General features: G+C 45.5%; 1 protein-coding gene across 5 annotated transcripts in view; it reads left to right on the forward strand.

The window, feature by feature from the left end:
* PHACTR2 (phosphatase and actin regulator 2) overlaps positions 1 to 15,537 on the forward strand; it is a 323,702-nt gene that overhangs the window by 229,973 nt on the left and 78,192 nt on the right. For all 5 annotated transcript variants that reach the window (XM_029596521.1, XM_029596522.1, XM_029596519.1 and 2 more), the window contains one exon: positions 6,378 to 6,536. In XM_029596521.1, coding sequence (XP_029452381.1) covers positions 6,378 to 6,536 — 159 coding nt within the window. The remainder of the gene's footprint in view (positions 1 to 6,377; positions 6,537 to 15,537) is intronic.

Genomic DNA, 15,537 nt, shown 5'->3' on the forward strand with positions numbered 1-15,537 from the left:
CTAGAACTAAAGCTGATAAATAATACAGATGAAACAGACAGTGAAGGAACTATTTACAAGTCATTTATCAATATATTAAGTAGTGTGGGGCAGTGGCAGGTGGCTAGGAAAGCGGGCATACAGTATACATGGAGAAAAGCTGGGGAGCTAGTTGAATGCCTGTTGGAAAAGCCAGGTCTTTAATCATTTTTTGAATATATGTGTTTGGTTCTAGTCGTAGAGTGGGAGGCATTGAGTTCCAAATTGTGGGTCCTGCAATGGAGAGCGCCCGATCTTTTGTGGAGCCAAGGTGTGGGAATTTGGAAGGAGGTGTATGTATGGTCCCTTTGTAGGCGGATCTGGTGGGTCTGTTAGAGGAGTGAAAAAAAGAGAATTATTCATCCAGTTGAAGTCATGGTTGAAAAGGGTTTTGTGAATGATGGTGAGACTTTTGTAAAGGATTCTGAATGAGATTGAGAGCCAGTGGAGGTCTCTTAGGATGGGAGTGATGTGGTCAATTTTACATGTATTGGTGATGTTTCTGGCTGCAGTGTTCTGTAGCATTTGGAGTGGTTTGATGAATGAGTTGGGTAGGCCTAGCAGGAGGCAGTTACAGTAGTCTGTTTATGAGAAGATGAGAGCTTGGAGAACGGCTCGGAAGTCATTGTAGTAGAATAGGGGTCGGAGTTTCTTGAGTACATGAAGGTTGTAAAAACATTCTTTGGTGGTTGTGTTGAGCTGATTATCTATGATGACTCCCAGGTTTCGTGCATTTTGAGAGAATTGTGATGCATTGGGGTTAGCGATTGTGTTAGCAATGGAGTTGCTTGTTGAATTGTGTGATATAAGAAGGAGCTTGGTTTTTGACGTGTTGAGGGCAAGATTGAGAGTCGTGAGGAGGGAGTTGATTGATGCAAGGCAATTGTCCCACTTTTTTAAAGCATTAGGGAGGGAGTCCGTTACAGGGAAAAGAATTTGGACATCATCCGCATAAATGAAATGAGTGAAGCCTAGGTCAGTTAGGAGCTGACAGACTGGTAACATATAAATGTTGAACAAGGTGGAGGATAGGGATGAGCCTTGGGGAACTCCTCTGGTAGTTTTGAGGGGGTCTGATATACAGTTTCCAAGTTTGACCTTCAATTATCTATTTTCAATGAATTATCTATGAATTGAACCAGCTCAGGGCAGTTCCAGAACTATGCACATTGAGGGGTCGCGCAGTTCCAGAACCATGCACATTGAGGGTTCGCGTCCATGGGTTAGGAAAGCGGGTTAGGAAAGCGGGTTAGGAAAGCGGACGCTCAATTTTACAAGTGCTCGTTTTCCTAACCTGTGCATAGACACGGATTAGGAAAATGGCCGCTCATTAACCGAGCATCTATTTCCCTAACTTGACCACCGGCACTTTTTTTTTTTTAAACTTTTTAAACGTTTGGTTCCTCCGACTTAATATCGCCACGTAAATATGTGCGGGTCTGGCGCACATTTTATTTTTGCACGTGGGATGAATAACTAATAGCCCTATCAACTTGCATTTGCATGTGATGAGGGCTATTAGTTTCGTGGCGCGTTGTGAACGCACTGATCCCCTAATGGAATAAGGGGATGTGGACGTGCATCCAACCACGGGTTAAACAGTGCACTTGGCTGAGCGCACTGATTTGCATTGGCCCCTAAGTTTGTAAATCTCCAGGAGCTAAAATTCTAATTTTCAACAACTGGAGCATCCCATGTGCATTCAAGCATCTGTGCTCTCTACAATCCTTAAAATAGCAATGTGCATGGTTCTGAGCTTATTTATTTAGTTAAGAAATTTATACCCTGCCTATCTACAGTTCTAAGAGGGTTACAATCTACAAACACAGTGGTTAAAAACGATCATAAATATTAGTCAAATAATGACAGTAAATACATTCATAAAAACAAAAACAGTTAATTAAAAAACATGTCTGAAAATAGCTATTCTTTCTGTTCTGCTTAAAAATATTTTATTTGCCACGTTTTGATACTCTGGTAGTAGAAAAGGCATACATCTTCTATTTTACGTATGGTGGTACATTCAGTAGCTAAATATCAATAGAGCGGTCCAGCACCTGTGCAAGAAGTTGGTATAGTTTGGTTCCTTTACTGAAGAAGCACAGATTGCATTGGTTCCTAATATGGTCCATATGGCTTGTCCCTAATTTTCCATTTATGGAGGACATGTGTATATCAAACTGCTGATGTTTTAAACTAGTTGATTATCTATATATACAACAGAGGTGACAAACATGTGGGGCACTGCATACATTATATGTGTATGAATTTAGGCGCTTTCAGATATATATATATATATTCTCTTCCAATACAATCTGGGCTGGATTTTAAAACATACGCGCGCAGCCAACATATGCGCGCGCTACCTGGCGCGCGCACATGTACGTCCAATTATATAACATATGCGCGCATGTTATAAAATCCAGGGTCGGCACGCACAAGAGGGTGCATGCCGAGCCCTATCCAAGCCCCGCTGCCTTCCTCTGTTCCCTCCCAGGCCGCTCTGAAATCAGAGCGGCCTGGGAGGGAACATCCCTACCCCCCCCACCCCACCTTCCCTTCACTTACCTCCCCCTATCTTCCCCACCCTTTTCCCCTTAACTTTGTTGCTTTCTTTTTTTTTGTTTCAAAACTTACTTCAGCCCTGGGGCTGAAGTAAGTTGTGCGCGCCGGCCAACTGCTGGTGTGCGATCCTCAGCCCGGCGGCCGTGTGGAGGCCTCTGGCCATGCCCCGCCCCCGGACCGCCCCTCCCCACCCCTTTTGTAAAGCCCTGCACGTCACCAGACCTTTTGAAAATCCGGCCCTCTGTCTAGGGAGCTTGATGTGGAGTTATGATCATGGCTGCATTTGATTTGTTTTTTAATTATTTTTGCTAATGTACTATCCTAGTGTCCGAATTATAGTGCAAGAGTTTATATGTACTTAGCTGTAGGTATGAGGTCCCAGTAAGCAGTTTTCGCCTCCTGCCAGCAAGTCTGTGTGCCTCTAGGACTATCTGGTCAATCCTCCCAGCTTCTTGGCCCACATTTCTTGCTAGTGGCCGTCTTGTTTCCTATCTAGTTTGCCAAAGCTTGGTTCTCATTCTCCAGCCCTCTCGTTAGAGTCCTGCTTTCAGAGTTCATCTCACTTTCAGGCCGATTCAGTATGGTGCGCTCGGCCGAGCACACCTTACAGCACCCATTTGGCCGCGCGTTTTCAATGCACTTCTATTAACCCTTATACTGAAAGGGGTAACAGTGCCTTGAAAAAGCGTGTCTAAACTCGCAAAAACTAATAGGGGTAGATTTTATAAATCTGCGCCCGCGCGAACAAGAGTACGCGGGATTTTAATGGATACACGCGTAGCCGCGTGTATCCATTAAAATCCAGAGTCGGCGCGCAAGGCTGCCCAAAATCGACAGCCTGCACGCGCTGAGCCACGCAGCCTGCCTCTGTTCCCTCCGAGGCCGCTCCGAAATCGGAGCGGCCTCGGAGGGAGCTTTCCTTCTACCCCCCCCGCACCTTCCCCTCCCTTCCCCTACCTAACCCACCCCCCCAGCCCTATCTAAACCCGCCCCCTACCTTTGTTGTACAAGAGCAGGCGTAACTTGCACAGGTTGGGCCGGCCACCGGCGTGTCATGGTCCGGTCCGGGGGCTGGTCCGGAGGCCGCGGCCACACCCCCGGAACGCCCCTGATGATGCGCCGGCTGCGACACGCCCCGACATGCTCCTGGGAACGCCCCCGATGACGTGCCGGCCGCGATACGCCCCCAACATGCCCCCCAGGAAAGCCACCGGACTTACACGCGAGTTTTTAGTCTGGTTATTTTTCTAATAAATGTTTGGCATATTCATTACAATCAGTCTTAGAGAAGCCAATGTAGCTTGAGGTAGAGTAGGATGGGTCCTTGATTAGGTGTTTAATGAGGTTGAAGAGTAGTTTAGTTTTAAAAATTACCCCGTGGATCTGTTTAGCGTAGTGTTCTTTCTTCACTTTGTTGATTGAAACATGATATCAAGAAAATAGTGATTTGTATTTTCTAAGTGATTCTAAAGTCTGGCTTTTCCGCCATAGTTTCTCAGATTTTCTCAGTAATTGTGTAGTGGCATAGTTCTTCATTGTACCAAAGTTTCTTATGTTTGGAGGAGCTTTGTTCGGGTTGGATTGTTTTTGTTTGGATTGGGCATAGGTTGTCTGCTATTTCATTCACCATGATATCCCATGCGTCAAGTGATGCGGAGGTATTAGCAAAATTGAAATCGCATAGTTTATTTTTTATCGAATCAGCGAGTAGTTCTGGTTCTATCTTTTTTTCTGAAGGTGAAAGTTTGATTGTTGTTTGTGTTTGTTATTATTGGGTTGAGGATGCTTGTGACTGCTTTTAGTAATTGGTGATCGGACCATGGCAGAATAGTGTGGGAGGTATTTATCCTACAACTGTTGAGATTGGCGAATATAAGATCTAGGATATGTCCTGCTTTATGTGTAGGTTTAGTTACGATTTGTGACCATCCCATAGATTCCATTGTTTCTAAGAAGGTCTCACATGCAGAGGATTTGTTTGTACTATCAACATAAAGATTAAAGTCATCTACTATGAGGGTGGATTCGGGTGATTGAAACGCTTTTATGAATATTTCGATTAGAGGTGAACAGTCTTTTTGAAGAATTCCCGGGGGGGGGGGGGGAGCAATAGACCACACCGATATTTATTTGTGGCGATTTAAGTTATTTCCACTTTATAGGGAGGTTTAATATCATTTGTATGGGATAAGTTAAAGCTCTTTTTTTTTTACTAATAATTAATAACCCCCCACCTTTATGCTTAGACCTGGGGATGTGAAAAACATCCTATTTGTAATGCTGAATTTGATTAATGAGTACATTATCATTGTTGGTCAGCCAGGTTTCAGCGATGCAGAAGATGGTCAGGTTAAGATCTTCAAGTAGATAATTTATTAGTGGGGTTTTTTTTTTTAGATAGACTGCACATTCAGAAGCAGCAGAGTGAACATTAGGTGGCAGTGAGCTGCTGAGGAGTTTTTCTCGTAGGGTGGGTTAGGGTTGTGTTTGTTTGCTGTTTGGGTTTTGTGGATCTCCAAAGGTTTCCATGTAAGCCTTGTCCTGTCTTAGCCGTGATGAGGTGTTTCTGCTCCATTGTCTTTGTGTAAAGTAACACAATGGGATGTCTATAACTAATTGATTTACTCAAAACATCAAGTTTAATCTACACATAGAGAAATCACAATTTTAATAAATTATTGTGCAAATTTTTATTCACAAATATATAATCACAATATCATAAAAATAACACACCCGTACTCACATTCATTCATTTTTTATGATATTGTGATTATATATTTGTGAATAAAAATTTGCACAATAATTTATTAAAATTGTGATTTCTCCATTGTCTTTGTGTAGACAGGGCAAAAGAGAAAAGCCTCTACCAGCTCCACTTCAGGCATGCATGAAGGGGCGCACAAAGGGGCAGGCTCCTTTATTGTGCTCCTTCGTGCGCGTGCCGAGGGCAGGCACCTCCGGTTCTGCCGCCAGGGCCTTATTCCCTCAGCGGTGGTGGTGGGTGCGCAAAGGGGTGATCGGTGGGCTGGTTCTGGACGGCTGGCGCTGGTGTTTGCCTTCCCTCGCCTGTGGGGGGAGGGAGCGCCCCTTCCTGCTGCTTCCTGGCGGCTTCTTTCTTCTGACGCGGCTCGGGAGGAGGTGAGCTTGTTGTTTATATGCTTGTTGAAGTTGGAGTTTTTTTTAACCTTACTCTCTCTAGCCTTCTTTGATGCCCACTGCTGTTGTACCACTACTGTTTAGGTTTGTAAGTGCCACTCTGCTCAGGTTACCCCATATTTGCTTGTTTGGGTTGCAGCTGCCATTCCAATGGAGGTTATCCCAATACTTGCTGTTTAGGATTGTAATTGTCACTCCTTACAGGATAGCCTAATGTATTCTTGGAAAGACAAAGCAATCATACCACTTCTGTTACGGGCTGAACTGCTGTTCTGTGCAGTTTACCCCATGTTTCATTACCATCCTCTTGTCTCCAGGGATTCTTTTGGGTTCGGCCCAGTGTTTTTTGAATTCCATTCCTTGAAATGTGTCAGGCTTATGGTACCTGCTGCAAGATAAGAGGGTGTGCCACTTTTTTTACAGACTAATCTCCTCACTTAAATCAGCAAAGGATTTTGCATTGTCCCATTATTCAGGCCTGCAAATTATCTGCAGCGCTGTGGGAGACTAGTTCTGCATTGCCCTCGGGAGGAGATCCTGCTGGCCTGCTTGCTATGTTTCATGCGCACAAACTGTAGGCATTAGTGTGGCAGAGTTTAGGAAAGTGTGAATGTAATGTTTGATTCTCTGCTTTATAGATGAGGATAGATCAGCGAACTTGGAAACATCGAATGGCCATACAGCACCCATCAGTGAAGAACCCGCAACTGAAGAGAAACAGGCAGTTCTTGGAGCAGGCAACGGCTTGGTGACAGCAAATGCAACCCTGCGTGAAGAAAATGCAGCAGATAAGAAAGGTAAAAAATGTATTTGGCTTTTCGATGTAGCAGAACGTTGAAGTTAAGCGTTATGTCATTGGTACATCACAAAGATTGATCTTTTTTAATACCTCTAACTCATCTTGGGAAATTGAGAGGCCAAATGTGGACACAGATGGTCTTATCTGCTGACTCTGCCAAGCACTTATGCAGCATTTCGACCCAGCTAATTGAGCTGTGGCGTTATGGCACTGCTTGAATGCTGGCACATAGTACTATGGAACATCTAACAAGAAAAATAAATTGATAAAAATTAAAATCGGTCAAAAAAAAACAAAACCGGCAGAGTTGATACCTTCTTAAGGCTAATACTTGTTTAAAGATTATAAGCTTTCGGGATGACTCTGTGCAACGGAAACCCGAATCTTTAAACATACGTGAGCTTTTTAGAGAAGCTGGCCTGCTGGCTTTCTGTTAGCTAATTGTATTTTTGGCATGCTTGCACAGCACTCTCAGCTTTTTAGAAAAATTATTCGTGTAGCTCCATAGCTGTGTTTGTTTATGCTTTGCTGGGTTCTTTCCCAGCTAGGCCTCAGAACCTCAGGCGGTGCTACGAAAAAGAGGCCCCCTCGTAGCACTGCCGCTCCGGAGGGGCAACGTCAGGGAAGGGAGCCAGGAAGGAATGGGGCGCCATGCTCCAAATTAGGAAATAACACTGGTTCCCTTCCAGAGTTACTGCCTTCCTCTACACCGGGTGTTGAGCACTGCCCTGGTGGTGCTCAGCCATTGGCTTTCTGCTGGCCTGCGTTACCAATGGCTTAAATCAAAGAATCGTCGCCCCATGTTTTCCTTTTTATGCAATTGTAGAAGAGCCAGACGGAGAACTTTGAAGAGCTGCATGTGGCTTGATGATCACTGCACTGTTTAAGTGGGAAAGAGCCGAGCGGCAGCGTCAAAACAGTTGTTCAGCAAATAAGCTTTGTCAGCATAAGCAAAAGTGTTTACATGGGAACTGGAGACAAGTGGATTTAAAATTCATCCGCTCCGTTGCTGCTTGCAGTGACTTTTTGCAGTCATTAAGCATGGCACTCAGCAGCTGACTAGTGTAACTTGCTATTTTTTTATCACTGGTTTGGTGTCTGTTCAGTGCATGGTTGTTATACAAAGAGAAGATCCCATACTATGGCAATGAGAGTCACTGACAGCTTTATACTGAAAAATAATGGAAAGAGGGGGGGGGGTCGACAAACAAGCTGCAGGCGATCCCTTTCCATTGGACAAAAATGGCTGCCACAATACTTTGCATGGGAGAGAAAAAAAAAGAGGAAATTGAGTTCTGTTCTTTTCTGTTTAAAAATAAATGTACCAAGCCTACTATAGAGAATCGATGTTTCTTTTGCAATGCAGGATTTAAGCACCTTTCACTGGGAATACTGGCTGTGTTTGTTAAAAACAAAACAAACAACTTTGCGTGGTCCACGGTTTGCTTTATGACATGGGGGGTCAGTTTGAATCGGTGTAGGTTGAGTGCCCACCCTGGCTGGCCACATTTTGATACCTAGATTTAGGCCTACCTTTTCTGCACCTCTCGTTTGGTGCTTAAACGTAGCTGGCCAGCACAGAAAATTCAGCAAAATAGACCACAAATGAAATGAGAAAACGAAATGAAATAAAACACGTAAGTGCTCTTGATAAGGCGGTGGCAAGAGCCAGAAGAACGCTAGGTTACGTAGAGAGAATTATAAGCAGTAGGGATGTACAGGAATTTAATTTGTTCTCATTTTTTTTTTAGTGCACTCTAAATAGAAATGAAAATTAAACAAAAAAGAAAAAATGAATGAAAAAACAAACAAACCCTAAATGAACTGAAAAATCAACACAAAAATGTTCTGGCTGCACACACCCCTAATGAGCAACAGATATATGGAGGTGATCTTGCTTCTCTAACAAATTATTAGTGAGCCTTCTAAAGTATTGTCACCCATTCTGGAGGCTGTATCTCCAAAAGGATATAGAATAGGGGTAGGCGACGCCAGTCCCGGAGTGTCCCAGGACATCTATTATAAATATGCATGAGATATATTTGCATGCAGTGGAGGGAATGCATGCAGATATACCTCATGCGTATTCATTGTGGATTTCCTGTAAACCAGAGTTGTTTCTGGCACTCCAGGACTGAAGTTGCCTACCCTTGAGAGAGCAGAGGCAATCTAGAGAAGAGCTACTGAAATAGTTAAGAGTCTTCACCATAAAGCCCTATGAAATGAGACTCAAGAGCATCAGGATATAGAGAAGAAGGACGGAAGTGTGATAGAGACATTGAAATATGTCAAGGGGTAAGTAATATGTAAACAGCAAGCATTATTCAAGGGAAAGGATGTTGTAGAAAAAGAGATCATGATAAAGAGTGGCTAGACAGAAGTATATTCCTTCACAGAAAGGGCAAAGCATGGAACTGACTCCCCATGATGAAGGTAGAGGCAAAAACCGTAACAGAATTAAAGAGTGCTTGGGATTAATACAGGGGATCCTTAGTTGAGGGGAAGTTGAGTTGAAAGCAGAGACTTAGTAGGCTCTGTGGTACTATAACTGGAAAGGATATTGGACTGGCGGTCTTAATCTGCTATCATATTCTCTATTGCTGTGTTCCATGTGTTGTTGTTGGGGTGGCATACACTGCAATAATAAAAAGCAGAAAGAAGCGATTTCCCCAGGAGAGCTGTATCCAGAGTATAGAACATGGAACACAGCCAGCAGCTGCAGCAGCTCAATTCTGCTCAGCTCCAACCAAGCTGCCTTCCAAGAGCCTTCCATTTGTTTTATTGACTATCAACCTTTGCACCTGTAATTTCTCAGAGGATGCATTAATCAGTGCACATGCTGTACAATCTGCAGTCACTCCATCCTCGGTGGATAAATGAAGTTCAATCCAGACATCCCAGGGTTTTATAACCCTTTGCTAGAACCCTGAGATTTGATCGCAAAACCAGAAAAGCTACAAAACTGCAGTAAATTCCTCTATGCGCTGAACTGATTGAACAATATTTTGTAAGACAGGGTGAGAGGAAGCCCCTTGGATGTGGCCTCTTTCATAGGACAAGCTTTGGTTGGGTTATGAAGATTTAGGAAAATGTAATAATTGCAATGACTTAATTTATCTAAAAGATATATCTAGCCTTGCATTGCACTGGCTACTGAGCAATCAAACCCCTAATTTTCAGAGTAGATTGATGCGTATAAGCCCACTTTGAAAATCTGGGCTAAGGTCTGCGAGCAAATTCTACATGCAGACTTTATCCCTAAGCGTGCTGCTATAAAATTACCTTCTTTTCTGAAAGGTCGCTTTCTTTTATAAAATCCAGTTTTATTATTTCCTATATTAAAGCTTGCTCAACTTTGCAGTCCCTTTTTCTGTCAAGAAAGCCAGGCTTATAAATTCCAGAATGGGTGTTAGGATGTAGGTAGGAAACCCAGGACTAGATAAAACTTTGTGGTGATCTAATTTTAAACAAAGTTAAAAGCCCACAGCAGGACCCACCATACTGAGAACAATATAAATTCTGCCATGTAAATCTTACCATCTCTTATCATTTAGACAGGTGAATCCAAAACCAGGGGTTATGCACCTCTACCACCAGATGGCGACAGAGCAAAGCTGACATCATGGTATTTATACCCCTGCAGTGACATCAGCCCACCAGTATTCTCCGTCTCCAGCAGATTGCACTTAACAAGGCACAATGTTGTTTGTCGTATTTGGGCATCTCATCCCGGAGTTCCCTCGAGCTTGTGTCAGTGCTATTTGGAGACTCAGGGAGAATTGCCGCTGTCTGATTTCACTAATCCCGGTTCTTTCCAGTCTGGTGCAGGAATAGAAAAAAGGGCTGACAGAAGGGTCGCCTGACTTTGGAGCTCCCCTAACTGGTTCATCAGTGGGGGAAGGTAGTTCAGTGGGCACAGACAGGTGACCCCTGGTTTTGGCATGGATCCATCTGCCTTTTCTTGGGTAGAATTGGGTAGAATTTTTTCAAGGACTGCAGTCTTTTTTTTCAGGCGCAGACCTCAGCCCCGGCCAATCTTAACAGGTTAGGGTCACAGGCAGTGAAACCTGCACACCTGGTGCTGCGAATAAGTGTCAGGGTACGCCTGAGCCAGTCTTCCCAAAAGGGACCCAGATGGCACGATGATGAAGCCGATCCTTACTCCCTGAAGGATGGGGAAATTCCTCCGGGATTGGAGCTGTAGGGAACTATGTTGTGGTTCTTTCATAGAGATGACTTACCAGCTCTGATTTCCCAGACATTGAAGATGCTGGAGGTACCTGGGGCTGAATCCATGTCGGAGCCAATGAAAGATCCCATTTTCATTTCTTTGCATAAAGCCTCATGTTTCTTCCCTATTATGGAGGCCATTCAGGAATTAATTGATCTTGAATGAGGTGCCCTGGAAACTAATTTTAAAGGGGGATGAGTCTTGGCAGGACTGTACCCCCTGGATCCAGTTGTGAGAGAACAATTGTGTTTTCAGAAGGTGATGTGCTTGTGTGTGCCATTACCAAACGGACGACTATCCCCCTTGAAGGGGGTAGCTGCCTTGAAGCATGCACAGGATAGGAGAATTGAGGCTATCCTTAAGCAGGCCTGTGAAGCAATGGCAATGAATTTACAGATAACTTCCTGTTGTTCCCTTGTGACTCACTCTTGTTTACTGCTCTCTCAGGAAGTTGATGAATCTGGTGTGAATTCCAGGGCAGTGATGGAACCAGCAGTCGCCTTTTTTGGTAGATTCAGGCTGCAATGTGGTCCGCACTTCGGACAGAGCGGCTAGGCGTCAGCTATGGCTGAGAAATTGGTCAGCCAATACAACGTTGAAGGCTAACCTTACGAAGTTGCCCTTTAAAGGCTTGCTCTTGTTTGGGAGTGAGCTGAAGAAAATGGCTAATAAGTGAGGTGAGTCCCTGGTTCCTCAAATCCCAGAGGGTAAGAAACAAGCACCATGATCCTTCAGTACAAGAGGTCGTACCTGGGGGTTCAGACGTTTTTGATCCTACAGAGGAGCAGGCTTTCAGAGGACTCAACCTTTGGGTAGATCTGTCTTTTCGTCCCAGGAAGCCCAGATGGGCACGGGCTCGAGTAGTGGAGCATCCCAAGCCTCTCAATGAAGGTGTGCTGACCCACCTCCTGGAACAGAAGATAGGAGGTCGCCTCTCTCTTTTTTTTATCAGAGATGGGCCGAGATCATGTCAGACCCCAATGGGTTCTGGAGGTGATAAGGGATGGCTGTGCACTGGTCTTTCGCAGTGTTCCTCGGGACATGTTCATGGTGTCTCCCTGCAGCTCTCCGCAGAAGAGACAGGCAGAGGAATGTACACTATCAAGGATTCTGAGCCTGCAGAGAGTGGTTCCAGTGCCCATGACTCAAGAAAATACAGGCAGATATTCCATTAATTTTGTTGTGCCCAAGAATGAGGGCTCCTTTCATCCTATCCAGGACCTCAAAGGGGTCAATCGTCATTTGCACGTGACTTGTTTTCTCATGGAAACTTTGTACTCAATGATAATGGCAGTACAATAGGGGGAGTTACTGACATCTCTGGAATTGTCCGAGGCGTACCTGCATATTCCCATCTGGCTAGAGCATCAACGAATTCTACATTTCACAGTTTTGAGGCAGCATTATCAGTTTTGAGCGCTACCCTTTGATTTGGCCACCACGCCCAGAATTTTTTCCAAGGTTATGGTGGTGGTGATGGTGGCGGAGTTGAAAAAGGATGGGATTCTGGTACACCCATACTTGGACGATTGGCTGATTCGGGCCAAGAGTCTAGAAGAGAGCCTCTGGGTCTTACGCAAGGTGATCTCCTTGTTGCAGGAACTAGGTTGGGTTGTGAACCTGGCCAAGAGCAATCTTCAGCCATCACAGTCACTAGAGTATCTTAGTGTTCGGTTTGACATGAAACAGATCAGGGTGTTCTTGCTGGAGGACTGTATTCAGAAGCTGATGGCGCAGGTACATCTGTTGACGAACATAATACGCCCGACAGTGTGGTCCTATCTACAGGTGCTTGGATTGATGGTGGTGACCCTGGAAGTGGTGCCATGGGCAAGGGTGCATATGCATCCTCTAGCACACTCTGCTGTCTCGGAGCCCACAGTCTCAAGACTATTTGATTTGGCTCCACCTGCCGATGGAGGTCTGCACTCAATTGCAGTGGCAGTTAAATGCGGCTCATCTAAGAAAAGGGGTTTCCCTAAAATCACTGGACTAGCTAGTAATCATGACATATGCGAGCCTCCAGGGTTGGGGAGCTCACTGTCAGGAGCTGACAGTGCAAGGGAGCTGAAGTGCAGATGAGTCTCTCTGGAAATCAATTGGCTGGAAGCCCGTGCAGTCCAGTTGGCATGCTTGCAGTTCAGCGACAGATTGCAAGGTCAAGTGGTCCAGATAATGTCGGACAATGCAACGACAGTGGCTTACATCAATCAGCAGGGAAAAACCAAGAGCCAGCAAGTGTCGCAGGAAATAGCGCAACTTATGGAATGGGTGGAATTGCATCTTCAGGAGATCTCAGCCTTGCACATTGCAGGAAAAGACAGTGTAAGAGCCGACTTTCTCAGCAAACAGAGTCTGGACCCAGGAGAATAGGAATTGTCAAAAGAGGCATTTCAGCTAATAGTCTATTAGCATAGTGGATCACTAGGGCTTTCCCTTTATGGACCTACTGGGGATTGCTCACAATTCGAAAGTCCCTCAATTCTTCAGTCGTGGGAGAGATAAAAATTATTTGGGCATCGATGCTCTCATGCTGGAGAGGCCAGAGGACAAGCTGCTGTATACCTTTCCCCATGGCCCATGTTGGGCAGAATGATTTGGAAGATTGAGAGTCACAGGAGGATGATGCTTCTGGTGGCACCAGATTGGCCCAGAAGACCGTGGTATGCAGATTTGAGAAGGCTCCTGGTGGACTTTCCCCTCCGTTTTCTAGCACACAGGGATCTGCAACAGCAGGGACCTGTTCTTCATGAAGATCTGAATTGATTTTGTCTCATGGTATGGCCCTTGAGAGGGCTCAGTTGTTGAAGCATGGATATTCTACTGCGGTGATTGCCACGTTGCAACAAGCGAGAAAGCTCTCCACTTCCTTAGCTTATCTGCGGGTTTGGCGAGTGTTTGAGGCTTGGTGTGAAGAATAAGGTGTTCTTCCTCGTTTGGTTAAGATCCCTCTCATTTTGGAGTTTTTGCAGGATGGAGTGAATAAGGGGTTGGCCCTTAATTCATTAAAGGTTGAGGTGGTGGGTTCTGCCTGTTTCCGAGGTCAGGTGAATGTTGGGCCCCTGTCGGCTCATCTGGATGTGGCCCATTTCTTGAAAGGAGTGAAGCATCTTCGTCCTCCCTTGTGGTTACCGGTGCTCTTGGGCAGTCTTGTTGTGTTTGTGATATTGTGGACCCTTGGTCGCTGTGGAGATGACTCCTCCCACGGGGAGGGGCCCCGTGAGGAACCACAGCGATAGGCTAAACACAGATAGCAGATACAGAGTGAATGGAAGGCTTTATTGTATTGCTGTAGATAGATTATATGAAGCAGGAAGTTAAGGCTCTGAAGTCCGCGAGGTGCCAATACGTTCAACAGTCTCAGATATAGAACCTCACCCAGATGTAAGATAGGTGGAAACCCGCAGTGCAGGTAACGCCGAGCCTGGTGGATGGAGTTGGAGCACTGGATCGTAGAGGTACTCACAGGAGCGTAGTGTAGCATCTTCCTGGTAATGATGATGATGGGACCGAAGGTCCAAGGTGCAGGATACACAGACCGATGGGCCCTCAAGGAACGAGTACCTGGTAGTCCAGGGATCCTGAAATAGAAGAGAGAGAGAGACCCCCGAGGAGCGGTTGTCTAGTTAGTAGAAGCCCTGAAGGGAGGTTGGAAGTAGCGGTTGTCTAGAGCTTCGTGAGGAGCGAGGCCCGGAGGTAGAGAGGCATCTAAGCGTGCAGCTTTGAGCAGTCAGAGTAGCTAAACCGAAGTCCTTGCTAACTCAAAGGTGGTAGTGAAGTAGAGGCTTTAAATACCTGGAGGTATTGATGTCATGCGGTGGGGACGCCCCCAAGGTTCCTGCCATGATGTGTATTTGAGCGTAGGAATCGTGCGTGCGTGCGCCCTCGGAGGCCCTGGGACTGAGCATGGCGCATTGGAACGCCCATGCTGAGCTGTAGATGCCGAGGCCTTTGGCATTCGGCACTGGAGGCAGCCATCTTGCCCAAGGAGGAGGAAAAGGGGAGAAAAGAGGTAAGGCAGAGCGGTCGCAGCCATCTGCGACCAACAGACGCAACAAGTCTTAATCTTTTGGATTTTTTAGTGGGCCCTACTTTTCGCCCGATGCGTAACCTTTCCTTGAAGTTACTGACAAAAACAGTGTTTCTTGTGGCAATTTGTTCTGCGCACTGAGTATCCAAACTATAGGCCTTGTCTTGCAGGAGCCGTTTCTACAAGTGATTCCAGGGGCAATACAGCTGCATATTGTTCCTTCTTTTTTGCCAAAAGTGGTCTTGGATTTTCACTTGAATCAGTCTATTTCCTTCCATCTCTGGACTGGACAAGAGATGTGGCAAATTATCACCTGTTACGACCCTTGGATGTCAAGAGGCATATCTTGAGGTATTTAGAGGTTTCTGAACCTCTCAGAAAGACGGATTGGCTGTTTATACTCCATGGTGGAAGTAAGCAGGGTGAGCCGGCATTGCGGGCTACAATAGCCTGCTGGATTAAGGAAGTAATTGCAGCCGCGTATGTGGCTGTGAGCAGCCATTGCCTAGTCAGGTTAGGGCTCATTCCACAGGGGCTCGTGCAGTAACATGGGCAGAGGTTTCGATTCCTGTCTCCCTTCGACATTTGTCGAGCTGCGACGTGGTCCTCTTTACACACCTTTTCCAGGTATTATCACCTGGATGTACAGGCCTTGGGAGGATGCACCCTTCGCACTTACGGTTTTGACTGGACCGTGGCCAGCCTCCCGTCCTGTTCAGGGGTAACTTTGGTACATCC

This window comes from Rhinatrema bivittatum, chromosome 3, assembly GCF_901001135.1.
Source record: "Rhinatrema bivittatum chromosome 3, aRhiBiv1.1, whole genome shotgun sequence".
Classification (NCBI taxonomy): Eukaryota; Metazoa; Chordata; class Amphibia; order Gymnophiona; family Rhinatrematidae; genus Rhinatrema; species Rhinatrema bivittatum.